This window comes from Catharus ustulatus, chromosome 1, assembly GCF_009819885.2.
Source record: "Catharus ustulatus isolate bCatUst1 chromosome 1, bCatUst1.pri.v2, whole genome shotgun sequence".
Lineage (NCBI taxonomy): Eukaryota > Metazoa > Chordata > Aves > Passeriformes > Turdidae > Catharus > Catharus ustulatus.
In genome coordinates, this window is record NC_046221.1 from 164672016 (window position 1) to 164698947 (window position 26932).

The 26932-nt window shown below is 60.1% G+C and overlaps 3 protein-coding genes across 6 annotated transcripts in view; 1 reads left to right on the forward strand and 2 right to left on the reverse strand.

The window, feature by feature from the left end:
- Window positions 1-26932, reverse strand: part of LOC116994948 (erythroblast NAD(P)(+)--arginine ADP-ribosyltransferase-like) — a 268873-nt gene that overhangs the window by 176894 nt on the left and 65047 nt on the right. The gene's annotated exons all lie outside the window — the stretch shown is intronic.
- LOC116994919 (myosin-6-like) lies at window positions 2712-22199 on the forward strand. The gene is made up of 38 exons (XM_033056903.1): window positions 2712-2912; window positions 4249-4392; window positions 5207-5363; window positions 5812-5839; window positions 5931-6039; window positions 6125-6217; window positions 6350-6413; window positions 6742-6840; window positions 6952-7055; window positions 7768-7906; window positions 7976-8244; window positions 9282-9452; window positions 9576-9885; window positions 9974-10047; window positions 10164-10251; window positions 10331-10448; window positions 10531-10654; window positions 11479-11615; window positions 11699-11825; window positions 11918-12046; window positions 12147-12389; window positions 13104-13280; window positions 13380-13525; window positions 13605-13695; window positions 14219-14608; window positions 15689-15815; window positions 15902-16020; window positions 16756-16952; window positions 17348-17531; window positions 17602-17767; window positions 17847-17971; window positions 18058-18366; window positions 19096-19299; window positions 20150-20275; window positions 20347-20622; window positions 21095-21190; window positions 21706-21840; window positions 22109-22199. The coding sequence occupies exons 1-38, from the start codon at window positions 2712-2714 to the stop codon at window positions 22127-22129; spliced, it is 5817 nt and encodes a 1938-aa protein (XP_032912794.1). The 3' UTR covers window positions 22130-22199.
- On the reverse strand, window positions 20320-26622 carry LOC116994897 (CKLF-like MARVEL transmembrane domain-containing protein 5). 4 transcript variants are annotated; one of them, XR_004417613.2, is made up of 6 exons: window positions 26520-26622; window positions 25386-25538; window positions 23871-23966; window positions 23259-23337; window positions 21727-21807; window positions 20320-20397 (listed from the first exon to the last, which is right to left on the reverse strand). XR_004417613.2 is itself a non-coding variant. In XM_033056867.2 (5 exons), the coding sequence occupies exons 1-5, from the start codon at window positions 26598-26600 to the stop codon at window positions 21800-21802; spliced, it is 417 nt and encodes a 138-aa protein (XP_032912758.1). In that variant the 5' UTR covers window positions 26601-26622; the 3' UTR covers window positions 21718-21799. The 4 variants fall into 4 exon arrangements, 2 of the variants coding, with proteins under 2 accessions (XP_032912758.1, XP_032912749.1); XR_006162952.1 differs by lacking the exon at window positions 20320-20397 and adding an exon at window positions 20682-21165; XM_033056867.2 differs by lacking the exon at window positions 20320-20397 and having other exon boundaries at window positions 21718-21807.

A 26932-nucleotide genomic window follows, 5' to 3' on the forward strand; every position in this document is an offset into this window, starting at 1 on the left:
GGGGGGTCTTTGGGGTCTCTGGGGCCCAGGGCTCTGTGGGGTCTATAGAGCACAGGGGGGTCTATGGGGTTTAGGGGTCTGTGGAGTTTTTGGGGTCTCTGGGGCCCAGGGCTCTGTGGGGTTTTTGGAGGAGTCTATGGGTTTTTGGGGTCTATGGGGGGTATACAGGGGTGTCTCTGGGGTTTTTGGGGGCCCAGGGCTCTGTGGGGTCTCTAGAGAACAAGGGGGTCTATAGAGGACATGGGGGTCTATGGGGTTTAGGGGTCTGTGGAGTTTTTGGGGTCTCTGGGGCCCGGGGCTCTCTGGGGTTTTTGGGGGTCTCTGGGGTTTTTGGGGTCTCTGGGGCCCAGGGCTCTGTGGGGTTTTTGGGGGGATCTGTGGGGTTTTTGAGGTCTATGGGGGGCACAGGGGGTTTATGGGTTTTTGGGGGGAGTCTGTGGGGTTCATGGTTTCTCTGGGGGGTACACATGAGGGGTCTATGGGGTTTTTGGGGTCTGTGGGGTTTTTGGGGTCTCTGGGGCCCAGGGCTCTGGGGGGTTTTTTGAGGGGTCTATGGAGTTTTTGGGGTCTGTGGGGTTTTTGGGGGGTTTATGGGGGCACGGGGGATCTATGGGTTTTTGGGGGGGGTCGCTGGGGTTTTTGGGCTCAATGGGGTTCACGGTTTCTGTGGGGTGCCGCCCCTCACCCCCCCGTGTCCCCCCCAGATTTCTCCATCCCCGACTGACCGAACCCACGGACTGCAGGTGGGGGCGGGGCTGTGGGAGGGGGCGGGGCCGTGGCGGAGGGGGCGGGGCCATGGGGGGCGTGGCCGGGGGGCCTCTGTGGGTCCCTCCCCGTCCTCCCCAGGTGACAGCGACCCCCAGCGGGCACAGCGGGATCAGGGGTGGCCATGGTGGCCCAGTCCCTGCTGGTGGTGGCCCAGTGCCCATGGTAGCCCAATCCCTGCTGACGGTAGCCCATTTCCACCCCAGTAGTCATAGCAGACGTCGTACTGGGGTCACTGTGGATGGGGGATCACTGGTAGCCCAATCCATTCTGACAGTAGCCTATCTCCACCCCCAGACACGGTGCTGAGGTCACTGGGGTCAGGGATGTTATGGTAGCCCATCCCTGTCCCCAGTAGCCATGGCAGACGCCGTACTGGGGTCACTGTGGATCGGGGATCATTGATAGCCCATCCCATGCTGACAGTAGCCCATCCCACCCCAGTAGCCATGGCAGATGCCATACTGGGGTCACTGGGGTCAGGGATCACTGGTAGCCCATTCCCTGCTGACAGTAGCCCATCCCTGTCCTGGTAGCCATGGCAGACACAGTGCTGGGGTTCAGGGATCACTGGTAGCCCAATCCATTCTGACAGTAGCCCATCTCCACCCCCAGACACGGTGCTGAGGTCACTGGGGTCAGGGATGTTATGGTAGCCCATCCCTGTCCTCAGTAGCCATGGCAGACGCCGTACTGGGGTCACTGGGGTCAGGGATCACTGGTAGCCCATCCCATGCTGACAGTAGCCCATCCCTGTCCTGGTAGTCATTGGAGACGCCATGCTGGGGTCACTGTGGATCAGGGATGTTATGGTAGCCCAATCCATGCTGACAGTAGCCCATCCCTGTCCCAGTAGCCATGGCACACGCCGTGCTGGGGTCAGGGATGACTGGTAGCCCAATCCATTCTGACAGTAGCCCATCTGCACCCCCAGACACGGTGCTGAGGTCACTGGGGTCAGGGATGTTATGGTAGTCCATCCCTGTCCCCAGTAGCCATGGCAGATGCCGTACTGGGATCACTGGGGTCAGGGATCACTGGTAGCCCAATCCATGCTGACGGTAGCCCATCCCACCCCAGTAGCCATTGGAGACGCCATGCTGGGGTCACTGTGGATCAGGGATGTTATGGTAGCCCATCCCATGCTGACAGTAGCCCATCCCATCCCAGTAGCCATGGCAGACGTCATGCTGAGGTCAGGGATGACTGGTAGCCCAATCCATTCTGACAGTAGCCCATCTCCACCCCAGTAGCCATGACAGACGCGGTACTGGGGTCAGGGATGTTATGGTAGCCCATTCCCTGCTCACAGTAGCCCATCCTGTCCCCAGTAGCCACGGCAGACGCCGTACTGGGGTCACTGGGGTCAGGGATGACTGGTAGCCCATCCCATTCTGACAGTAGCCCATCTCCACCCCAGTAGCCATGACAGACGCGGTACTGGGGTCAGGGATGTTATGGTAGCCCATTCCCTGCTCACAGTAGCCCATCCTGTCCCCAGTAGCCACGGCAGACGCCGTACTGGGGTCACTGGGGTCAGGGATCACTGGTAGCCCATCCCATGCTGACAGTAGCCCATCCCTGTCCTGGTAGGCATTGGAGACGCCATGCTGGGGTCACTGTGGATCAGGGATGTTATGGTAGCCCAATCCCTACTGAGAGTAGCCCATCCTGTCCCAGTAACCATGGCAGACACCGTATTGGGGTCACTGGGGTCAGGGATCACTGGTAGCCCATTCCCTGCTCACAGTAGCCCATCCCTGTCCTGGTAGCCGTGGCAGACACTGTGCTGGGGTCAGGAATGACTGGTAGCCCATCCCATGCTGACAGTAGCCCATCCCTGTCCCCAGCAGCCATGGCAGACGCCATGCTGGGGTCACTGTGGATCGAGGTGGCCATGGTAGCCCAATCCATGCTGATGGTAGCCCATCTCCACCCCAGTAGCCATGGCAGATGCCGTCCTGGCTGCCCTGGGCCCCGCGGCGCCGTTCCTGCGGCCGAGCGAGCGCGAGCGCCTGGCGGCCACCACGCGGCCGTTCGACCCCCGCGCCGAGTGCTTCGTGCCCCACCCCCAGCACGAGTTCGTCCGGGGCCGAGTGACCGACAGACAGGGCGGGACGGCCACCGTGGAGACCGAGCTGGGAGAGGTGACAATGGGGACATTGAGGGGATTGGAGACAATGGGGACATTGAGGAGGGATGGCCACTGTGGAGGCCGAGCTGGGAGAGGTGACACTGGGGACATTGGGGACGCTCAGGGACACTGGGGACAATGGGGACATTGAGGGGAGTGGGGACATTGTGGGGGATGGCCACCGTGGAGACCGAGCTGGGAGAGGTGACAACGGGGACATTGGGGACACCACAGGGACACTGGTGACATTGGGGACACCGGGGGGATTGGGGACAGGGGACACCACAGGGACACTGGGGTCATTGGGGACATTGGGGGGGAATGGCCACTATGGAGACTGAGTTGGGCGAGGTGACAACAGGGACATTGGGGACACTGGAGACATTGAGGAGGGATGGTCACTGTGGAGGCCGAGCTGGGAGAGGTGACAACGGGAACATGGGGACACCACAGGGACATTGGGGACAATGGGGACATTGGGGACATTGAGGGGGGATGGCCACTGTGGAGACCGAGCTGGGAGAGGTGACAACGGGGACATGGGGACACTGGGGACACCACAGGGACACTGGGGACATTGGGGGCATTGTGGGGGGACGGCCACTATCGAGACTGAGTTGGGCGAGGTGACAACGGGGACACTGGGGACATTGAGGAGGGATGGCCACCATGGAGACCGAGCTGGACGAGGTGACACTGGGGGAATTGGGGACACTGGGGGATTGAAGGATTTGGGACATTGCGGAGGGGACGGCCACCATGGAGACCGAGCTGGGAGAGGTGACAATGGGGACACAGGGGACATTGGGGACGCTCGGGGACATTGAGGGGACTGGGGACATTGGGGGGGGATTGTGACCATGGAGACCAAGCTGGGAGAGGTGACAATAGGGGGGACATGAGGGGACTGGGGACATTGGGGACACCATAGGGACATGGGGGTGGTGACAATGGGGGACACCGTGGGGACAAGAGGGACATTGGGGACAGCTATGGGGGACTGGGGACGTTGGGGGGGGGAGGTCACTGTGGAGACCGAGCTGGGAGAGGTGACACTCGGGGCGTTGGGGACATTGGGGGGGATATGGAGGGTTTGAGGACAGTGGGGGCGGTCACAGGGCTCTCAATGGGGACATTTTGGGGACATCACCTTGGGGAGGTGACACAGTGGGATCGTGACCCTTCCATGACCCCATGACCCCTCCATGATCCTGTGACCCCCCCATGACCCCAGACGGGTGACGGTGAGGGGGGGAGGTGACACAGCGTGATCGTGTCCCTGTGACCCCTCCATGATCCCCATGACTCCTCCGTGACCCTGTGACCCCCCTGTGACCCCGTGACCCCAGACGGTGACGGTGAAGGAGGCGGAGCTGCACCAGCAGAACCCGCCCAAGTTCGACAAGATCGAGGACATGGCCATGCTGACGTTCCTGCACGAGCCCGCCGTGCTCTTCAACCTCAAGGAGCGCTACGGGGCCTGGATGATCTACGTGAGACCCCAAAATAGGGGGGACCCCAAAATGGGGAGGGGGACCCCAAAAATGGGGGGGGGGGGGGAGAATGGGGCCTGGATGATCTATGTGAGACCCCAAAATGGGGAGGGGGACCCCAAAAATGGGCGGGGAACGGGGCCTGGATGATCTACGTGAGACCCCAAAACGTGGGACCCAAAAATGTGGGGGGGAACGGGGCCTGGATGATCTACGTGAGACCCCAAAATGGGGAGGGGGACCCCAAAAATGGGCGGGGAATGGGGCCTGGATGATCTACGTGAGACCCCAAAAACCGGGGGAACCCCAAAATGGGGGAGACCCTGAAAATGGGGGGGGAACAGGGCCTGGATGATCTACGTGAGACCCCAAATTGGGGAGGGGACGGGGCCTGGATGATCTACGTGAGACCCCAAAAACTGGGGGAGGGGGACCCCAAAAATGGGGGTGACTTCAAAAATGGGGAGAGGGCCTGGTCCTTGAACTCCCCCCAGACCCCAAAACATCCAGTCCTTGAACCCCTGAACCCCCAACCCCAGCTGCAGCCACCCTGAAACCCCCAAACCCCACAGCACCCCTTGTCCCCACCCCCCCATTGTACCTCCTCTGGGGTGTCCCCCCCTGTCCCCCTGACACCCCCGTGTCCCCCCAGACGTACTTGGGGCTGTTCTGTGTCACCCTGAACCCCCCAACCCCACTTTACTCATTGTTCCCACCCTGCTGTCCCCTCTCTGGGTGTCCCTCCCTTTCTGGGGGTGTCCCCTCCTGTCCCCCCTGTCCCCTCGTGTCCCCCTGACCCCCTCTGTCCCCCCAGACCTACTCGGGGCTGTTCTGTGTCACCGTGAACCCCTACAAGTGGCTCCCCGTGTACGACCCCCTGGTGGTGGCCGCGTACCGGGGCAAGAAGCGCAACGAGGTCCCCCCGCACATCTTCAGCATCTCCGACAACGCCTACCAGTACATGCTGACAGGTACCTGGGGACTCACCTGGGGACAGGTGGGGACTCACCCTGGGACACCTGGGGACAGGTGGGGACTCACCTGGGGACACCTGGGAACGGGTGGGGACACCTGGGGTAACACCTACCAGTACATGCTGATAGGTGGGGACACCTGGGGACAGGTGGAACTCAAAAAAACGGGCTGGGGATGCCTGGGGGAACAGGTGGGACCCCAAAAACGGGATGGCCACACCTGGGGACACACCTGGGGACATTTGGCGCTCACCTGGGCACACCTGATGGGGTTGGTGACCCCAAACACCCCCCCACCACCTGCTGCTCACCTGGGCATGTGCAGACCCCCAAGACCTCCCTCACCTGGTCCCACCTGCCCTCACCTGTGTGGGAGGGGGGGAGGAGGGGCTCTGAAGACCCCCCAGACCCCCCCTCACCCCCTCCCACCTCTGTCCCCCCACAGACCGCGAGAACCAATCCATCCTCATCACGTGAGTGCCCCGCCCTGACCCCGCCCCACAGGTGTGGGATGGGACCAGGTAACCCCTAGGTGACCCCTGGGTGACCCCGCTGTTCCCCCAGTGGCGAATCCGGTGCCGGTAAAACCGTGAACACCAAACGCGTCATCCAATACTTCGCCAGCATCGCCGCCATCGGTGACCGCAAGAAGGAGGCGGCCAACAGCAACAAGGTGAGGGGAGGGGGCCTGGCCACGCCCCCCTGGAGGTGGGGAGGGTCCCCCTGGGCGTGTCCCCACCCTCGGTGTCACCCCCCAGGGCACCCTGGAGGATCAAATCATCCAGGCCAACCCTGCGCTCGAGGCCTTCGGCAACGCCAAGACCGTGCGCAACGACAACTCATCGCGCTTCGTGAGTGGGGCGGGGTCTGGGTCCGTGGGGCACATTGCGGGGGAAGGGTCTGTGAGGTGGGGTCTGTGGGGCAGGGTCTTTGTTCAGGGTCTGTGGGGCAGGCCCCACAACTCAACCCCAGCTCCCTTCCAGGGAAAATTCATCCGAATCCACTTTGGGGCCACCGGGAAGTTGGCATCGGCCGACATCGAGACCTGTGAGTGTCTGTGTGTCCAGAGCCCTCCTCGTCCCTCTGTCCACTCTTGTCCTTGCATCTTCTCGTGTGTCCATCCATCATCCGTCCATCATCATCCATCCATCCACCGTCATCCATCCACCGTCATCCATCCACCGTCATCCATCCACCGTCATCCATCCACCGTCATCCATCCACCGTCATCCATCCACCGTCATCCATCCACCGTCATCCATCCACCGTCATCCATCCGTCATCCATCCATCCATCCCCATGGCCACGCCCCCACCCATCTCTCCATGTCTCCATCCCCCTCCTCATCCCTCCCTCTCCTGTTCCACCCTCCCAGACCTCCTGGAGAAGTCCCGCGTCATCTTCCAGCTGAAGGCTGAGCGGAACTACCACATCTTCTACCAGATCCTCTCCAACAAGAAGCCGGAGCTGCTGGGTGAGCCGGGCCACCACTGTGGCCTCGGGGCTTCTCCTTTCCCCTCCTCCCAAAATTTGGGTTGGTTTGGGGAGACCGGGAATGCTCAGTGGTGTCTCCATCCTGCTCCAGAGATGCTGCTGGTCACCTCCAACCCCTACGACTACGGTTACGTGTCCCAGGGTGAGGTGACCGTGGCCTCCATCGACGACTCCGAGGAGCTGATGGCCACCGACGTGAGTGGGGAGGGCTGGAGGGAGCGATGAGTCCATGGATGGATGGATGAGTCCATGGATGGATGGATGAGTCCATGGATGGATGGATGGATGAATTCATGGAAGGATGGATGAATTCATGGAAGGATGGATGGATGAATTAATGGATGGATGGATGGATGAATTAATGGATGGATGGATGGATGAATTAATGGATGGATGGATGGATGAATGAGTCCGTGGGTGGATGAGTCTATGGATGGATGGATGGATGAATTCATGGATGGTTAAATGGATGAGTCCATGGATGGATGGATGGATGAGCAGATCAAGTCCTTGTGTGGATGGATGAATCCATGGATGGAGGGATCCTCAAATGGGTGTGTGAGTCCATGGATGAAGTACTCAAATGGATTGATGGAAGAATCCATGGATGGATGGATGGCTGGATGAAGTTCTTCAATGGAAGGGGGGATGAGTCCATGCATGTATGAGTCCTCAAATAGATGGATGAGTCCTTGATGAGTGAATGAATCCATGGATGGATGGATCCATGGATGAATGAGTCCTGAGCTAGGCAAATGAACCCATGGATGAACGAACAAATCCATGGACACACCCATGGCTGGATGTGCCCCCATTGGCCAACTGGGAAGGACAGTGGGAGGTACCCTCAGGACCATCACAGCAGAGGCCACGCCCTCACTTGGCCCCACCCCTCCGCCCTTCCCAGAGTGCCTTTGACGTGCTGGGCTTCACGGCCGAGGAGAAGGCCGGCGTCTACAAGCTGACGGGCGCCATCATGCACTTCGGCAACATGAAGTTCAAGCAGAAGCAGCGGGAGGAACAGGCGGAGCCGGACGGCACCGAAGGTGGGTCGGGGTGAGGGGGGGACGCCACCAGGTGAGGTGACACCTGACCACGTGTCTCCCGCTCCGCAGATGCCGACAAATCCGCCTACCTGATGGGGCTGAACTCGGCCGACCTGCTCAAGGGCTTGTGCCACCCACGCGTCAAGGTGGGCAACGAGTACGTCACCAAGGGCCAGAGCGTCCAGCAGGTCTACTACTCCATCGGGGCCTTGGCCAAGGCTGTCTACGAGAAGATGTTCAACTGGATGGTGGTGAGGATCAACAACTCGCTGGACACCAAGCAGCCACGGCAGTACTTCATCGGCGTCCTGGACATCGCTGGCTTCGAGATCTTCGATGTGAGGCTCGAGGCGGGGCAGCAGCTGGTTGGGTGTTGAGTGGATCTCCTGCAGCTTCACGTTGTCCTCGGGTGGGAATTTGGGTCTTGGTGTTGATGTCGTTGAGTGTGGTGTTGACTCCATTGATCCCATTGGGCATTGACTCTGTTGGATGTTGAGTTGACCCTCTTGATCCCACTGGGTGTTGTTAGGAACTCTTTGGGTCTCAGGTTGACCCCGCTGATCTCATTGGATGTTCTGTTGATCCCACTGGGTGTTGAGTTGTCCCATAGACTCAGTTGACCCCATTGGGTGTTGAGTTGACCCCATTGGGTGTTGAGTTGGCCCTGTTGGGTATTGAGTTGACCCCATTGACTCAGTTGGTCCTATTGGGTGTTGAGTTGACCCCATGGACACAAATGGCCCCATTGAGTGTTGATTTGACCCCGCTGGGTATTGAGTTGACCCCATGGGCTCAGTTGGCCCCGTTGGGTGTTGACTTGACCCCACAGACTGAGTTGGCCACGTTGCTTGTTCCCCGTTGGGTTTATAGCTGACCCCATGGGCTCAGCTGACCCCAATGGGTGTTGAGTTGACCCTGTTGGGTGTTGAGTTGACCCCGCTGACTCCGTTGACCCCGTTGGGTGTTGAGTTGACCCCACAGCCTGAATTGACTGTGTTGCTTGTTGAACTGACCCCACTGGATTTACAGCTGACCCCATGGGCTCAGTTGACCCCGTTGGGTGTTAAGTTGACCCTGTTGGTTGTTGAGCTGACACCATTGATTCAGTTGACCCCGTTGGGTGTTGAGTTGACCCCGTTGGGTGTTGAATTGACCCCATTGACTCAGTTGACCCCGTTGGGTGTTGAGTTGACCCCACAGACTGAGTTGGCTGCATTGCTTGTTGAACTGACCTCGCTGGATTTACAGCTGACCCCGTTGGGTGTTGAGTTGACCCCGTTGGCTGTTGAGTTGACCCCGTTGACTCAGTTCACCCCATTGGGTGTTGAGTTGACCCCCCAGACTCCATCACCCACCCCTCCCTCTCCTCCCCCAGTTCAACAGCTTTGAGCAGCTCTGCATCAACTTCACCAACGAGAAGCTGCAGCAGTTCTTCAACCACCACATGTTCGTGCTGGAGCAGGAGGAGTACAAGAAGGAGGGCATCGAGTGGGAGTTCATCGACTTCGGCATGGACCTGCAGGCCTGCATCGACCTCATTGAGAAGGTACCACCCCCACCCCGGGCTGTCACGGGCTCGGGAGGCTGAGGGACGAAGGGTCCGTCCAGTTGGAGCCCCTCAGGTGGCCCACGAGCAGATTTTGGTGTCCAACGTCCTGTTTGCCCACAGCCCATGGGGATCATGTCCATCCTGGAGGAGGAGTGCATGTTCCCCAAGGCGTCGGACATGACCTTCAAGTCCAAACTCTACGACAACCACCTGGGCAAGTCGGCCAATTTCGGGAAGCCGCGGAATGTCAAGGGCAAGTCCGAGGCTCACTTCTCGCTCATGCACTACGCCGGCACCGTGGACTACAATATCCTGGGCTGGCTGGAGAAGAACAAGGACCCCCTCAATGAGACCGTGGTGGGGCTCTACCAGAAATCCGCCCTCAAGCTCTTGGCCCACCTCTTCTCCAACTACGCCGGGGCAGACTCCGGTGGGTGATGGAGGGGTGGAGAAGACGGTGCTCACAGGAGTTGTCCTTGTCCCTTGTCCCCACCTCATGCCACCGCTCTCCTCCACAGGTGGTGACAGCGGGAAGGGCAAAGGAGCCAAGAAGAAAGGTTCCTCCTTCCAGACCGTCTCAGCCCTGCACCGGGTGAGGGATCTGCTGTGGGACACGGGGAGAACGAGCCAGGGTGTGGAGGGTGGTCCCACCACACCCCCAGCCCCGCCCCTGCTCTCCCATTGGTCACCCTCCACTCTCCTCCCCAGGAGAACCTCAACAAGCTGATGGCCAACCTCAAGACCACCCACCCCCACTTCGTCCGCTGCCTGGTCCCCAATGAACGGAAGGAGCCGGGTGAGCTGAGGGTGGGGGTGGGAGGTTGGGGAGTGGGTGTGGCTCATGGTTGACCCCTCACCTGTGTCCCCTCCCCCAGGTGTGATGGACAACGCCCTGGTCATGCACCAGCTCCGCTGCAACGGGGTCCTGGAGGGAATCCGTATCTGCCGCAAGGGCTTCCCCAACCGCATCCTCTACGGGGACTTCCGCCAGCGGTGGGGACACGGAGGGCTTTGGGGAGGGGGGGACAACCCCACTGGAGCTGAATTTGGGGGTCACATCCTCTGTGACCCCCAGGTACCGCATCCTGAACCCCGCGGCCATCCCCGAGGGGCAGTTCATCGACAGCCGCAAGGGCGCCGAGAAACTGCTGGGTTCCATCGACATTGACCACAACCAGTACAAGTTTGGGCACACCAAGGTGAGGCCATGTGGGCTCTGCTCCCTGTGGTCCCACCATCCGAGGTGGGCATGGACCTCATGGTCCCATAATCCCCGTGTCCATCTGTCCATCCCCATGACCATCTGTCCCTCCACTCACACACCACCCCACCCACCACAACCAGTTTGATCCTACTGGGTGTGATCTCATGGTCTCTGTTCCCTGTGGTCCCACCATCTGAGGTGAACATGGACATTGTAGTCCCCTGATCCCCATGTCCATCTGTGCCTCCCCATGTCCATCTGTCCATCCCCGTGTCCATCTGTTGGTCTCAGACACCACCCCATTCTTCCACTCACTATAACCAGTTTGATCCCGCTGGGTGACATCTCATGGTCCCTGTGGTTCCATCATCCAAGTGAACGTGGACCTCATGGTCCCATGATCCCCGTGTCCATCTGTCCCATGATCCCCATGTCTATCTGTCCAGACACCATCCCATTCTCCTACCCACCACAACCAGTTTGATCTCACTAGGATGTGATCCCTCTTTCCTGTGGTTCCACCATCTGAGATGAACATGGACCTCATGTTCCCATGATCCCCGTGTCCATCTGTCCATCCCCGTGTCCATCTGTCCATCCCCGTGTCCATCTCCATGTCCATCTGCCCATCCCCATGTCCATCTGTTCATCTGCCCAGACATCACCCTGTCCTCCCACCCACCACAATCAGTTTGATCCCACTGGGATCTTGTCTCTGTTTCCTGTGGTCCCACCATCCTTCAAGTGTTTTGGGCCTCATGGTCCCCTGATTCCCGTGTCCATCTGTCCATCCCTGTGTCCACCTGTCCCTCCCCTCAGGTCTTCTTCAAGGCGGGGCTCCTGGGGCAGCTGGAGGAGATGCGGGACGAGCGCCTGTCCCGCATCATCACGCGCATCCAGGCGCGGGCGCGGGGGCAGCTCATGCGCCTCGAGTTCAAGAAGATCGTGGAGCGCCGGTGAGATGGGACTGGGCCTTCTGCTCACCTGATCACCTGCTTGGGGATGTGGTGGCACCTGTGTCACCTCCTCCTCCTCGCAGGGACGCGCTGCTGGTGATCCAGTGGAACCTCCGGGCTTTTATGGGGGTGAAGAACTGGCCGTGGATGAAGCTCTACTTCAAGATCAAGCCCTTGCTGAAGAGCGCGGAGACGGAGAAGGAGATGCAGGTGGGGGGTGTGGGCGGGGCAGGGCGGGCCTGCCGATGGTCTAGGGGGTGCTGGGTGAGGGTCTCTGACCCGCTCGGCATCTCCTGGAGCAGAACATGAAGGAGGAGTACGGGCGGCTGAAGGACGCCCTGGAGAAGTCGGAGGCGCGGCGGAAGGAGCTGGAAGAGAAGATGGTGTCCATGCTGCAGGAGAAGAACGACCTCCAGCTGCAAGTGCAGGCTGTGAGTCAAATCACCCCAAACCCACAGCATGGGGGTGACCACGACCCCCCCGACCCCCACCACCTCCTTGGGCAACTTCACTCGCCATCCCCCCCAACAGGAGCAGGACAACCTGAACGACGCCGAGGAGCGCTGCGACCAACTGATCAAGAACAAGATCCAGCTGGAGGCCAAGGTGAAGGAGCTGACGGAGCGGCTGGAGGATGAGGAGGAGATGAACGCTGAGCTGACAGCCAAGAAAAGGAAGCTGGAGGATGAGTGCTCAGAGCTGAAGAAGGACATTGATGACCTGGAGCTGACCCTGGCCAAGGTGGAGAAGGAGAAACACGCCACCGAAAACAAGGTGAGGGAGAGGACAGGTGTCGGTCTCAAGGTGAGGAGACTTGAGTCTGCTCAGCCTTGCTAGGTTGGGTAGGGAAACCCAAGGCTGGTTGGGTTGGGTTGACCAAGAATGGTTGAGGTTGATTAGGTTGGTGAGACATAAATTGGTTGGGTTGAGTTGAGGAGGCTCGAGGCTGGTTGGGTTGGTGAGACATAAAACTGGTTGGGTTGGGTTGAGTTGGATTGAGATGACCAATGATGGTTGAGGTCGGTTGGGTTGGTGAGACATAAAACTGGTTGGGTTGGGTGGGGTTGGATTGGATTGGGTTGAGTTGGGTTGGGTTGACCAAGGTTGGTTGGGTTGGGTTTGTGAGACATAAATTGGTTGGGTTAGGTGGGTTTGGGTTGACCAAGGATGGTTGAGGTTGGTTGGGTTGGTGAGACATAAAACTGGTTGGGTTGGGTGGGGTTGGGTTGGTGAGGCATAAAATGAGTTGGGTTGAGAAAACCCAAGGCACTCGTTTGAGTTGAGGAGACCCAAGGATGGGTGGGATGTGTTAGGTTGAGTTGAGGAGATCCACGGTGGGTTGGGTTGAGAAGATCCACTGTTGGCTGGGTTTGGCTTATCAAGAAGACCCAAGGCCCTTTGGGTTCTCCTGCTTTGGAACAACCTCATTGGCGGAGGTGGACACCAACCTCCCCCGACTCTGCCCCACCCTGGACACCTCTCCCACAGGTCAAGAACCTGACAGAGGAGATGGCGGGGCTGGACGAGACCATCGCCAAGCTGGCCAAGGAGAAGAAGGCTCTGCAGGAGTCCCACCAGCAGACGCTGGACGACCTGCAGGCCGAGGAGGACAAGGTCAACACCTTGACCAAGGGCAAAGTCAAGCTGGAACAGCAAGTGGATGATGTGAGTGTGGGTGGTCCCACCCTGGGCCCTGCTGAGGAACTCCTGGGGTGAAGAGGAGTGAAACTTGAGGTTCCTCCCCATTTCTGTGTCTCCTCACAGCTCGAAGGCTCCCTGGAGCAGGAGAAGAAGATCCGGATGGACCTGGAACGGGCCAAGAGGAAACTGGAAGGTGACCTGAAGCTGACCCAGGAAAACATCATGGATCTGGAGAACGACAAGCAGCAGCTGGAGGAGAAGCTCAAGAAGTGAGGCTGGATCCTCCTGCCGTGGGAGGCCCAGTCCAGGGTCATAGGTGAGGCCTCACCTGCCCCCCTTCCTCCACAGGAAGGAGTTTGAGATCCACCAGCAGAACAGCAGAATTGAGGATGAGCAGGCGCTGGCTCTGCAGCTCCAGAAGAAGCTGAAGGAGCTACAGGTAGGGGTGGAACTTGGGTCTGTGTCTGGTTGGGTTGGACTGGAGAAACCTCCAGGAGGTTGGGTTGGGTTGGGTTTAAGAGTAACCTGATGGTTGAGTTGGAGAGTCTCAATGTGGTTGGGCTGCTTAGAAGAGGCTCCACTTGGTTGCGTCAGTTTTGGTGGGGTTGAAGAGTCTCCAGATGGTTGGGTTGGGTCTCTGACTGGTTGGGTTGACTTGAATGGTCTCCAGTTACTGGATTGGGTTGACTTGAATGGTCTCCAGTTGTTGAGTTGGGTTGTGTTGTGTCTCCAACTGATTAGGTTGACTCAAAGGCATCCAATTGTTGGGTCAGGTTGGGCTGGATTGTGTTTCCAACAGGTTGGGTTGGGTCTCCAGCTGGTTGGGTTGACTTGAGCAGTCTTCAGCCAGTTGGGTTGGGTTGAGTTGAGTTGGGTTGAAGTGCCCCAAGCTGCTTGGGTTGGGTTGAGTGGAGGGAGTTGGTGGATCTCATCCTGCCTCTCACCACCCCCTTGGCGTGCAGGCACGGATTGAGGAGCTGGAGGAGGAGCTGGAGGCGGAGCGGACGGGCCGGGCCAAGGTGGAGAAGCAGCGCTCGGAGCTGTCGCGGGAGCTGGAGGAGCTCAGCGAGCGGCTGGAGGAGGCTGGCGGTGCCACCTCGGCACAGCTGGAGCTCAACAAGAAGAGGGAGGCGGAATTCCAGAAGCTGCGGCGGGACCTGGAGGAGGCCACGCTGCAGCACGAGGCCACTGCGGCTGCGTTGAGGAAGAAACATGCCGACAGCGTGGCCGAGCTGGGCGAGCAGCTGGACAACCTCCAGCGCGTCAAACAGAAGCTGGAGAAGGAGAAGAGCGAGCTCAAGCTGGAGCTGGACGATCTCAGCGCCAACGTGGAGCAGCTGATCAAATCGAAGGTAGGAGGAGGTTGGGATAGACAGCAGGGAATCATGGGATTGTTTGTGTGGGACAGGACCAATGGGATCATCCAATTCCATCAACCCATGGGCAGAGACACCTTCCACTAGACTGGTTTGGGTTAAGTTGGGCTGAAGAGTCTCCAGCTGGTTGAGTTGGGTTGAGTGCCCCCCTTGTTGGGTTGAAGAAGGTGTTTAAGAACCTTCAGCTGGTTGAGCTGAAGAGTCTCCAGGTGATTGGGTTGGATCAAGTTGGGTGAAGCTGAAGAGTCTCCACATGGCTGGGTTGGATTGAGTTGGGTTGAAATGAAGAACCTCCACATGGTTGGGTTAACCTGAGTTGGGTTGAGCTGAAGAGTCTCCACATGATTGGATTGGCTTGGGTTGAGTAGAGTTGAAATGAGGACTGTCCATGTGGGTGGGTCGACCTGAGTTGGGTTGAGTTGAAGAGTCTGCAGGTGGTTGGGTTGGGTTGAAATGAAGAGTCGCCACGTGATTGGGTTGAGTTGGGTTGAGATGAAGAGTCTCCATATTGCTGAGTTTGGTTGAAATTAAGAGTCTCTAGGTTGGGTTGGGTTGAAATGGAGAGTCTCAACATTGTTGGGTTGGGTTCAGCTGAAGAGTCTCCAGGTGATTGGGTTGAGTTGAGTTGAAATAAGAGTCTCCAGGTGGCTGAGTTGACCTGAGTTGTGTTGAGCTGAAGAGTCTCCATGTGGTTGGGTTGAAATGAAGAGTCTCCAGGTGATTGGGTTAAGTTGGGTTGAACTGAAGAATCTCCACACAGTTGAGTTGGGTTGAGCTGAAGAGTCTCCAGGTGATTGGGTTGAGTTGGGTTTAAATTAAGAGCCTCCACATGGTTGAGTTGACCCGAGTTGGGTTGAAATGAAGAGTCTCCACGTGGTTGGGTGAGATGAAGAGTCTCCATGTGGTTGGGTTGCGTTGAGTGCAGCATTGGGTGGCTCCCAAGGACACCTCCCACTAGCCCAGGTGGCTCCAAGCCCTGGCCTTGGCCACTTCCAGCCATGGGGCGTGTCCACTCCGCCACGGTGCCCATTCCCCACCTCTGGCCCCTCCCCGCAGGTGGCCATGGAGAAGGTCTCACGCTCCATGGAGGACCAGGCTGCCGAGCACTTGGCCAAGCTGGAGGAGACCCAACGCGTCCTCAATGATGCCAACACCCAACGCGCCAAGCTGCAGACAGAGAACGGTGGGAGCTGACCCCGCCCCTCCCCCTGCCCCACAGCTGCACCCCCATCCCCCACCCCCCACCTGAAGCCCCGCCCACCCCTGCAGGTGAGCTGTCGCGGCAGCTGGAGGAGAAGGAGGCACTGGTGTCGCAGCTGACCCGCGGGAAGGCCTCCTACACCCAGCAGCTGGAGGATCTGCGGAGGCAGCTGGAGGAGGAGATGAAGGTGGGGTCCCATGGGGGGTGAGAAGATCTGAGGGGTCCAGGGGAGTCACAGGGTGTCCAAGTGGGTCATAGGTGTCCATTTATGGTCATTGGTTCAAAATGGTTGAGTTGGGTTGGGTTGGGTCTACAAATGGTTTCACCATAGAAAGTCCAAGGAGGTTGGGTTGGTCTGGACTGGGTTGGTTGGTCTAGGGAAGGTTGGGTTGGTCAATGGAAGGTCCAAGGATGATCAGGTTGGTCTAAAGTTGTCCAAGGGGATTGAGTTTGTCTGGAGAAAGTTGGGTTGGTCAATGGAAGGTCCAAATTGGTTTGGGTTGGTCTGGACTGGACTGGGTTGGTCTATGGAAGGTCTGTTTGTGTTGCGGTGACAAAGACCAGCTCCTGCTGAGCTGGAGACGCCCAAGAGGACTCCAGATGACCTGGATCCAACGATCCCACCTTCTTCTGAAGGTGTAGGAAGGGTTGGGTTGATGTGGAAGAGGTTGGGTTGGTCAATGGAAGTTCCGAGGATGGTTGGCTTGGTCTAAAGTGGTCCAAGGGGATTGAGTTGGTCTGGAGAAGGTTGGGTTGGTCAATGGAAGGTCCAAGTAGGTTTGGGTTGGTCTGGACTGGGTTGGGTTGGTCTATGGAAGGTCTGGTTGGGCTGTGGTGACAAACACCAGCTCCTGCTGAGCCAGAGGCACCCAAGAGGATTCTGGGTGACCTGGACACGACGGTGCCGCCCTCTCCTCACCAGGCTAAGAATGCGCTGGCACATGCGCTGCAGTCGGCCAGGCACGACGGGGACCTGCTGCGGGAGCAGTATGAGGAGGAGACCGAGGCCAAGGCCGAGCTCCAGCGCTTGCTCTCCAAGGCCAACTCCGAGGTGGCCCAGTGGAGAACCAAGTACGAGACCGACGCCATCCAACGCACCGAGGAGCTGGAGGAGGCCAAGTGAGTCGTGACCCCATGGATGGAGATTGTGTGGGGTTGGGGAGATGGAAACCACCAGAAAATGATCTGGAGAAGGTTTTGGGGTTGAATCACCTCCCCATGGGTGGAGCTCCTGTGGGGTCAGGGTGGAGACCGCCCACTGGAGAAGGTTCTGGAGAAGGTCTTGAGGTTTTGGAGGAGGCCAAGTGAGTCGTGACCCCATGGATGGAGATTGTGTGGGGTCAGGTTTGGAGACCACCCACTGGAGAAGGTTCTGGAGAAGGTTCTAGAGCAGATAGAGTGACCTGGAGATGGTAGAGGAGACCCAGAGCAGAACCTTGGCCAATGGGTGGGTGGGAGAAGGTTGGAGTGGCCCCACCTGGCCCGCGGGTGACCCCAGGTGGTCCCTGGGGCAGGAAGAAGCTGGCCCAGCGGCTGCAGGAGGCCGAGGAGGCCGTGGAGGCTGTCAATGCCAAATGCTCCTCGCTGGAGAAGACCAAGCACCGGCTGCAGAACGAGATCGAGGACCTGATGGCCGACGTGGAGCGGTCAAATGCGGCCGCAGCCGCCCTGGACAAGAAGCAGAGGAACTTCGACAAGGTGGGGCAGGTGTGGCAGGTTGGGGGTGGCAGGGCCAGGTGGCTTTGGGCTGACACCTGTCTGTCCCCAGGTGGTGGCAGAGTGGAAGCAGAAGTTTGAGGAGTCGCAGACGGAGCTGGAGGCGTCGCAGAAGGAGGCCAGGGCCCTCAGCACCGACCTCTTCAAGCTGAGGAACATGTACGAGGAGTCCCTGGAGCACCTGGAGACCTTCAAGAGGGAGAACAAGAACCTCCAAGGTGACAGCCCAGGTCCCTGTGCCCACCTGGGTGCCCCCAGCCTGTCCCCGCGGGCTCTGACCGGGTCTCACCTGGGCAGAGGAGATCTCGGACCTGACGGAGCAGCTTGGCGCCAGCAACAAATCCATCCACGAGCTGGAGAAGGTCCGCAAGCAGCTGGACGCCGAGAAGCTGGAGCTCCAAGCTGCTCTGGAGGAGGCTGAGGTGGGGACAAACCCCCCTGTCCCTGTGTCTTCCTGGTGGCATGTCCATGCTCTGTGCCCCTCAATGACCCCTCTGTCCCGCCCCAGGCCTCCCTGGAGCACGAGGAGGGGAAGATCCTGAGGGCGCAGCTGGAGTTCAACCAGGTGAAGGCGGAGTACGAGCGGAAGCTGGGTGAGAAGGAGGAGGAGACGGAGCAGGTGAAGCGCAACCACCTGCGCGTGGTGGAGTCGCTGCAGACCTCGCTGGACGCCGAGACCAGGAGCCGCAACGAGGCCCTGAGGCTGAAGAAGAAGATGGAGGGCGACCTCAACGAGATGGAGATCCAGCTCAGCCACGCCAACCGCGGCGCCAACGAGGCCCAGAAGCAGGTCAAGGCTCTGCAGGGATACCTGAAGGTACCTGTCTGTGGGGTCATGGAGGTGTAGGAAGTACCTGAAGGTACCTGGAGGTCCCATGGGGATATTGAGATGTAGGAGGTACCTGTCCGTGGGGACACTGAGGGGTGGGAGGTGCCTTAAGGTACTTGGAGGTCCCATGGGGATATTGAGGTGTAGGAGGTACCTGTCCATGGGGACACTGAGGTCCTAGAGGTACCTGTCCATGGGGGCATGGAGGTGTAGGAAATACCTGGAGGTCCCATGGGGATGTCGAGGTGTAGGAGATACCTGTCCGTGGGGACACTGAGGGGTGGGAGGTACCTGAGGGTACCTGTCCAAGGAGACCTTGGAGGTGCCACCACCAAACAGAGGACTTTTGATGGACCCACCACCCCTTCCCACCCCATGGCCAGGTGGACACACCCCCCCATGGCCAGGTGATTCCATTCTTCCATGGCCAGGTAGATCCACCAACCCATGGTCAGGTGGATTCACCACCCCTCCCCACCACCCCATGGCCAGGTGATTCCACTCCTCCATGGCCAGGTAGATCCACCAACCCATGGCCAGGTGGACATACTGCCCTTCCCCACCAACCCATGTCCAGGTGATTCCACTCCTCCATGGCCAGGTGATTCCACTCCTCCATGGCCAGGTGGACCCACCACCCCTCCCCATCACCCCACACCCAGGTGCACCCACTCCCTCATGCCCAGGTGCACCCACCATTGCATCCCCACTCCCCAGGACACCCAGCTGCAGCTGGATGACGCGGCGCGGGTCGGGGAGGAGCTGAAGGAGAACGTGGCCATGGTGGAGCGCAGGAACTCCCTGCTGCAGTCGGAGCTGGAGGAGCTGCGGGGCCTGGTGGAGCAGACCGAGCGGGCGCGGAAGTTGGCCGAGCAGGAGCTGATCGAGGCCAGCGAGAGGGTCCAGCTCCTCCACTCCCAGGTGAGACCTCACCTGCCTGCCAGGTGAGAGGGGCCACCTCCATCCAGGGGGACTCCAGCCCAGGACAAACAGCTCTGATTGCTCGGTTGGGAACGTCGGGGTGGCTCGGGGTGGTGTGGAGATGACATCTCTGATTTCTCCTGAAGGGTTGGTTTGGGGGAGGTTGGGTTGGTCTAAGGGAGGAACAAGGATGGTTGGGTTGGCCCAAGGAAGGTTGGGTTGATCCAGGGAAGGTTGAGTTGAACTAAAGAAGGTTGGGTTGGTTTGGAGGAGGTTGGGTTGGTCCAAGGAAGTTTGGGTTGGTCCAAGGAAGGTTGGGTTGGTCTAAAGAAGATCCAAGGTCGTTTGGGCTGGTCTGAGGAGATTGAGTTGGTCCAAGGAAGGTTGGGTTGGTCCAGGGATGGTTGGATTAGTCCAAGGAAAGTTGGGTTGGTCCAAGGAAGGCTCGGTTGACCCAAGGAAGGTTGGGTTGGTTTGGAGGAGGTTGGGTTGATCCAAGGAAGGTTGGGTTGGTCCAGGTAAGGTTGGGTTGGTCCAAGGAAGGTTGGGTTGATCCAAGGAAGGTTGGGTTGGTCCAGGTAAGGTTGGGTTGATCCAAGGAAGGTTGGGTTGGTCCAGGTAAGGTTGGGTTGACCCAAGGAAGGTTGGGTTGGTTTGGAGGAGGTTGGGTTGATCTAAGGAGGGTTGGGTTGCTCCAAGAATGTTTGGGTTCCCTCCATGTTGCATCACCCAGAACCCCAGAAGATCCTTGACCCTACAGAGATTCGGGGGAGTCTCCAAGACCTGGGGGGGCTGAGGGACAGCACAGCAGCCCCTGGGCCACCCCTGAGGCCCCTCCCTGTCCCCCCAGAACACCAGCCTCATCAACCAGAAGAAGAAGATGGAGGGTGACATCTCCCAGCTGCAGACTGAGGTGGAAGAGGCCGTCCAGGAGTGCCGCAACGCTGAGGAGAAAGCCAAGAAAGCCATCACCGACGTGAGTGTCGCCGTGGGGCCACCGGGGCCACCATGGGGGATGTGCCACCGACCCCCCGCTCATCCCCGCAGGCAGCCATGATGGCAGAGGAGCTGAAGAAGGAGCAGGACACGAGCGCGCACCTGGAGCGCATGAAGAAGAACATGGAGCAGACCATCAAGGACCTGCAGCTGCGGCTGGATGAGGCCGAGCAGCTGGCGCTCAAGGGAGGGAAGAAGCAGCTGCAGAAGCTGGAGGGGCGCGTGCGGGAGCTGGAGAATGAGCTGGAGGCCGAGCAGAAGCGCAACGCTGAGAGCGTCAAGGGGCTGCGCAAGTCGGAGCGGCGCGTCAAGGAGCTCAGCTACCAGGTGAGAGCGTGGGGGTGGGACCAAGGAGCTCAGGTACCAGGTGAGAACACGGAGGTGAGACCACTGAGGTGGGTCAAGGAGCTCAGGTACAGATGACACCACCTGGGTGGGTCAAACTCATCTGCCGGATGAAGCTACTACAGCACAGGCTGTCTTGTGTCACACCTGTGGGACATCTGGCAGAGATGGTGGCCCCAGGGACATGGGTGGCCCAAGACATTGACTGGGTGGCCACAGGAACAAAGATGACCCAGAACTTTCATTGGGTGACCACAGGGACATGGGTGGCCCAAGACACTGACTGAGTGGCCACAGGAACAAAGATGACCCAGAGCATTCACTGAGTGACCACAGGGATGTGAGTGGCCCAGAACGTGGACGTGGTGGCCAGGGGGACACGGGAAGTCTCTGGGAAGGGGAAACTGAGGCCCAGGAGTTGAAGTTGGATCCAGCCCTGTCCCTGTTCCCACAGACGGAGGAGGACAAGAAGAACCTGCTGAGGCTGCAGGACCTGGTGGACAAACTGCAGATGAAAGTCAAGGCCTACAAGAGACAGGCGGAGGAGGCGGTGGGTGAAGGGGACGGGGAATGGGGGGAGATCCAGGAATGGATGGGATTGATGGATCCATGGATGGATGATGGATGATGAAGGGATGATGGATGGATGATGGATGGATGATGGATGATGGATGGATGAATGATGGATGGAGGATGGATGGATGATGGATGGATGATGATGGATGGATGATGGAGGATGGATGATGGATGGATGATGGACGGATGGATGATGATGGATGGATAATTGATGGATGGATGATGGACGGATGATGGAGGATAGATGGATGATGGATGGAGGATGGATAGATGGATGATTGATGGATGATGGATGGATGGAGGATAGATGGATGATGGATGGATGACGGATGGGTGACGGATAGATAATGGATGGATGGATGACGGATGGATGGATGATCATTGATGATGGATGGACAGATGGATGAAGCCATCCCATCTTTGGGCGTGGCACGTCGACACTCCCACCCCTCCCTGGTGCCACACCCTGACCTCTTTTCCCCCCCGCAGGAGGAGCAGGCCAACACCAACCTGGCCAAGTTCCGGAAGGCGCAGCACGAGCTGGATGAGGCCGAGGAACGCGCCGACATCGCCGAGTCCCAGGTCAACAAACTGCGGGCCAAGAGCCGCGACATCGGAGCCAAGGTGGGGGACCCTGTGACCTCCTGTGACCCCCTCTCACCCCTGTCACCTCCTGTCACCCTCTGTGACCTCCTATGTCCTCCTCTGACCCCCTCTCCCGCCCTATGACTTCCTGTCACCTCCTGTGTCCCCCTGTCAGTCCCTGTGAACCCCTATGACCCCCTGTGTCCGCCTGTCATCCCCTGTGACCTCGTGTGACCCCCTGTCACCCCCTGTCACCCCCACATCTGCCCCACAACCCCCCGGGACCTTCTCTCCCACCCCACTGCAGAAGCTGCACGATGAGGAGTGACCCAATGACCACCACAAGTGACCCGATGATTACCATGAGTGACCCAATGACCACCACGAGTGACCACCCTTGATGCCATGAGTGACCCAATGACCACCATGAGTGACCACCCATGATGCCACCATGAGTGACCCAATGACCACCATGAGTGACCCAATGACCGCCATGAGTGACCTTCCATGATGCCACTTTGAGTGACTCAATGACCACCATGAATGACCACCCATGGTACCACCAAGAGTGACCCCCACCCCCACAGTTCCCCTCCCCCCACCTGTGCCACTCCCATCCCCCGTCCAAGACGAGGGAACCTTCGTTAATTCATTAAACAATACCTTTATCAATTCATTAATTAACACCCTCATTAATTAATTCATTAATGAGCAGCGGGAGGGATACGATGTCCCCAAAACCACGACCCCGAGCAGCACCAGGTGTGGGAGCAGCTGTGATTTGGGGCAAGGGGACAATGGGGACACTGGGGACACTGGGGACAGTGGGGGGGGCGTGGCCCTCAGGTGTGCTCCGTGTCGGGGTCTGCAGGAAGAACAGGTGGAGATGGATCCAGGTGTGACAAACGCCACCCAAAGGTGTCCCAGGTGTCCCCAGGGCCACACAAAGGGGTCCCAGGTGTGTCCCAGGTGTCCCCAGCCCCACCCCAGGTGTCCCCAACCCCATCCCAGGTGTCCCAGTTGTGTCCCAGGCGTCCCAGGTGTGTCCCAGCTGTCCCCAACACCACCCAAAGGGGTCCCAGGTGTGTCCCAGGTGTGTCCCAGGAGTGACAAATGCCACCCAAAAGGGTCCCAGGTGTCCCCAGCCCCACCCCTGGTGTCCCAGGTGTGTCCCAGGCATCCCAGGTGTGTCCCAGCTGTCCCCACTGCCACCCAAAGGTGTCCCAGGTGTCCCAAATGCCACCCAGAGGGGTCCCAGGTGTCCCCCTGCCCCACCCAAAGGGGTCCCAGGTGTCCCCCTGCCCCACCCAAAGGGGTCCCAGGTGTGTCCCAGGTGTCCCAAGTGTCCCCCAACCCCACTCAAAGGTGTCCCAGGTGTCCCCAACCCCACCCCAAGGTGCCCCAGGTGATCCCAGGTGTCCCCAGTTATCCCCAGGTGTCCCCAGGTGTCCCCTCACCCTGTCCCGGCGCCACCCGGGTGCGGAAGGTGACGAAGGTGTCGAAGGCGAAGAGCAGGGCGAGCACCAGGCTGAAGGTCTGGGGGAGGGGGAAGGGGCGGGGCCCCGTCACAGAGGGGGCGGGGCCAGATCGGGGGGCGGGGTTTGGGGACACTCGGGGTTGGGCCGGGTTTGGGGACATGCCCAAAGGGGGCGGGGCTTGGGGACACTCACAAAGGTGGGTGTGACTTACGGAGGGGGAGGAGTCCAAGGAGGGGGCGGAGTTTGGGGACACTCAGGGACAAGATGGGGCTGGGGGCGGAGTTTGGGGACACTCACGAAGGTGGGTGGGGTTTGGGGACATGGGGCGGAGTTGGGGCGGGGTTTGGGGACACTCACGGAGGTAGGTGGGGTTTGGGGACACTCGGGGGCGGGGTTTGGGGACACTCACGAAGGTGGGCGGGGTTTGGGGACACTCACGGAGGTGGGGGGGGCTGAGGGCGGGGTTTGGGGACACTCACGGAGGTGGGCGGGGTTTGGGGACACTCACGGAGGTGGGCGGGGTTTGGGGACACGGGGACGGGGTTTGGGGACACGGGGGCGGGACTGGGGGCGGGGCTTGGGGACACTCACGAAGGTGGTGGCCGCCAGGGCGTCACGGGACGAGGCCAAGGCCACCAGGGCCACCACCAGGAAGATGAGGGTGCCACTGGCAGCCCGGAGCAGGTCCTGGGGGGACAGGGGGACATGGGGGACAATGGTGACATTACGAGGACATGGGAGACACCCTGGGGACATTGGGGACACCACGGGGACATGGGGGTGGTGACAATGGGGGACAAGTTGGGGAGGACAGGAGGTGGGGGAGGGGAACATGGGGACACAGAGGAGGTGTCACCCCGAAGTGTCCCCAGAAGGTCCCACAGGTGCCACGAGATGTCCCCGGGTGTGTCCCTGTCCCCCCAGGTGTGTCCCAGAAGAGTACCCAGGTGTGTCCCCACCCCCGGCTGTCCCCAGGTGTGTCCCAGGTGTGTCCCAGCTGTCCCCACCCCCAGGTGTGTCCTAGGTGTGTCCTTGTCCCCCCAGGTGTGTCCCTGTCCCCCCAGGTGTCCCCAGCTGTGTCCCCAGCTGTCCCCATGTCCCCCCAGGTGTGTCCTAGGTGTGTCCTTGTCCCCCCAGGTGTGTCCCTGTCCCCCCAGGTGTCCCCAGCTGTGTCCCCAGCTGTCCCCATGTCCCCCCAGGTGTGTCCTGGGTGTGTCCCAGGTGTGTCCTTGTCCCTCCAGGTGTGTCCCATCCCCCCAGCTGTCCCCAGCTGTCCCCATGTTCCCCCAGGTGTGTCCCCAGGTGTCCCCAAGTGTGTCCCAGGTGTGTCCCAGCTGTCCCTATGTCCCCCCAGGTGTGTCCTCAGGTGTGTCCCTGTCCCCACAGGTGTCCCCAGCTGTGTCCCCAGCTGTCCCCATGTCCCCCCAGGTGTCCCCATCCCCCCAGGTGTGTTCCCCACCCTCCAGGTGTCACCAGGTGTGTCCCAGGTGTGTCCCAGCTGTCCCAGGTGTGTCCCCAGGTGTGTCCTTGTCCCCCCAGCTGTGTCCCAGCTGTCCCCATGTCCCCCCAGGTGTCCCCAGGTGTGTCCCCATTCCCTCAGCTGTGTCCCAGTTGTCCCCATGTCCCCCCAGCTGTCCCCAGGTGTTCCCAGGTGTGTCACAGCTGTCCCCATGTCCCCCCAGCTGTCCCCATGTCCCCCCAGGTGTGTCCCAGCTGTCCCCAGGTGTCCCCCTGTCCCCCCAGGTGTGTCCCCCTGTCCCCCCAGGTGTGTCCCCATGTCCCCCCATGTCCCCCCAGGTGTGTCCCCACCACTCCAGGTGTCCCCAGCTGTCCCCATGTCCCCTCAGCTGTCCCCCCAGCTGTCTCCATGTCCCCCCAGGTGTGTCCCAGCTGTCCCCATGATCCCCCAGGTGTGTCCCCACCCCCCCTATCCCCCCAGGTGTGTCCCCAGGTGTGTCCCTGTCCCCTCAGCTGTCCCCCTGTCCCCCCAGGTGTGTTCCCATGTCCCCCCCTGTCCCCCCAGGTGCCCCAGCTGTCCCCATGTCCCCCCAGGTGTGTCCCCAGGTGTGTCCCCACCCTCCCAGCTGTCCCCATGTCCGTCCGTACCAGGCAGGTGCCGCAGCCCCGGGGCAGCCTCGGGGGGTCCCTGAGCAGGAGCCCCCCCAGAGCCGCCCCTCCCCCCAGGGCCTGCAGCAGCGCCGGGGCCAGCGTGGGGGGGGAGGGGACGGCCAGCAGGGCCACCACCCCCAGCGACAGCACCTGGGGACACACAGGGGTCACACTGGGGTCACACAGGGGTCACAGGGGTCATGGGGGTCACACGGGGGTCACACAGGGGTCATGGGGTCACACAGAGGTCACACTGGGGTCATGGGGTCACACTGGGGTCACACTGGGGTCACACTGGGGTCACACTGGGGTCATGGGGGTCACACACGGGTCACACAGGGGTCATGGGGTCACACAGAGGTCACACTGGGGTCACACGGGGGTCACACGGGGGTCACAGCACTCCCAGTTCCCCCAGTATCCCCAGTATCCTGTCCCAGTGCTCCCAGTTCCCCCATTATCCCCTCCCAGTGCTCCCAGTATCCCCAGTTCCATATCAGTTCCCCCAGTTTGCCCAGTTCCCCATCCCAGTTCCCCCAGTATCTCCTCCCAGTATCCTCCAGTACCCCCAGTATCACCTCCCAGTGCTCCCAGTTCCCCTCCCAGTGCTCCCAGTTCCCCCAGTATCCCATCCCGGTTCCCCCAGTATCTCCTCCCAGTGCTCCCAGTTCCCCTCCCAGTGCTCCCAGTTCCCCCAGTATCCCATCCTGGTTCCCCCAGTATCCCCTCCCAGTGCTCCCAGTTCCCCTCCCAGTGCTCCCAGTTCCCCCAGTATCCCATCCCAGTGCTCCCAGTTCCCCTTCCCAGTGCTCCCAGTCTCCCCAGTTCCATACCAGCACACCCTGTATCCCCTCCCAGTGCTCCCAGTATCCCCAGTTCCATACCAGTTCCCCTCCCAGTGCTCCCAGTTTGCCCAGTTCCCCATCCCAGTTCCCCCATTATCCCCTCCCAGTTCCCCCAGTACCCCCAGTTTCCCCTCCCAGCGCTCCCAGTCTCCTCAGTTCCATCCCAGTTCCCCCAGTATCCCATCCCAGTGCTCCCAGTTCCCCCTCCCAGTGCTCCCAGTCTCCCCAGTTCCATCCCAGTTCCCCCAGTTCCCCTCCCAGCACTCCCAGTCTCCCCAGTCCGTACCAGTTCCCCCAGCAGCAGCAGCCCCCGGGGCGTTCTCAGCACCCCGAGATCCAAAACCCCCAATGGCTCCGGCTGGGCCATGGGGGAGGGGAGGGGGGGCCTGGGGCGGGGGTCTGGGGGGGTCCTGGGGGGAGTTTGGGGGGGGTTTGAGGGTCGGGGAGGGGATTTGGGGGGGTTTAAAGGGGTTATGGGGGGTCCCTGGGGGGATTTGGGGGAATTTGGGGGGGTTTTGGGGAGGGATTTGGGCCTCCTGGGGGGGATTTGGGGTCGGAGAGGGGATTTGGGGGGATTTTGGGGGGGTTTTGGAGGGGTTTTTTGGAATCCCTAGGGGGTTTTGGGGGGTCCTGAGGGGGTTTTGGGGTGTCCTGGGGGGAAGTTTGGGTGTTTTTGGGAGGGGTTTGGGGGTCCTGAGA

What these genes read in the sequence shown, in the direction of transcription:
- LOC116994897 (XM_033056858.1), bottom strand. Translation starts at nt 26,600, where the DNA reads ATGGCCCAGCCGGAGCCATTGGGGGTTTTGGATCTCGGGGTGCTGAGA. An exon ending in GGGGCTGCGGCACCTGCCTG is followed by an intron (nt 23,967 to 25,385) that starts GTACGGACGGAC and finishes CTGTCCCCCCAG; the next exon opens with GACCTGCTCCGGGCTGCCAG. An exon ending in CCGGGTGGCGCCGGGACAGG is followed by an intron (nt 22,667 to 23,258) that starts GTGAGGGGACAC and finishes TTCTTCCTGCAG; the next exon opens with ACCCCGACACGGAGCACACC.
- LOC116994919 (XM_033056903.1), top strand. Translation starts at nt 2,712, where the DNA reads ATGGCAGATGCCGTCCTGGCTGCCCTGGGCCCCGCGGCGCCGTTCCTG. An exon ending in AGGCGGCCAACAGCAACAAG is followed by an intron (nt 6,040 to 6,124) that starts GTGAGGGGAGGG and finishes GTCACCCCCCAG; the next exon opens with GGCACCCTGGAGGATCAAAT. An exon ending in AAGAAGATCGTGGAGCGCCG is followed by an intron (nt 11,616 to 11,698) that starts GTGAGATGGGAC and finishes TCCTCCTCGCAG; the next exon opens with GGACGCGCTGCTGGTGATCC.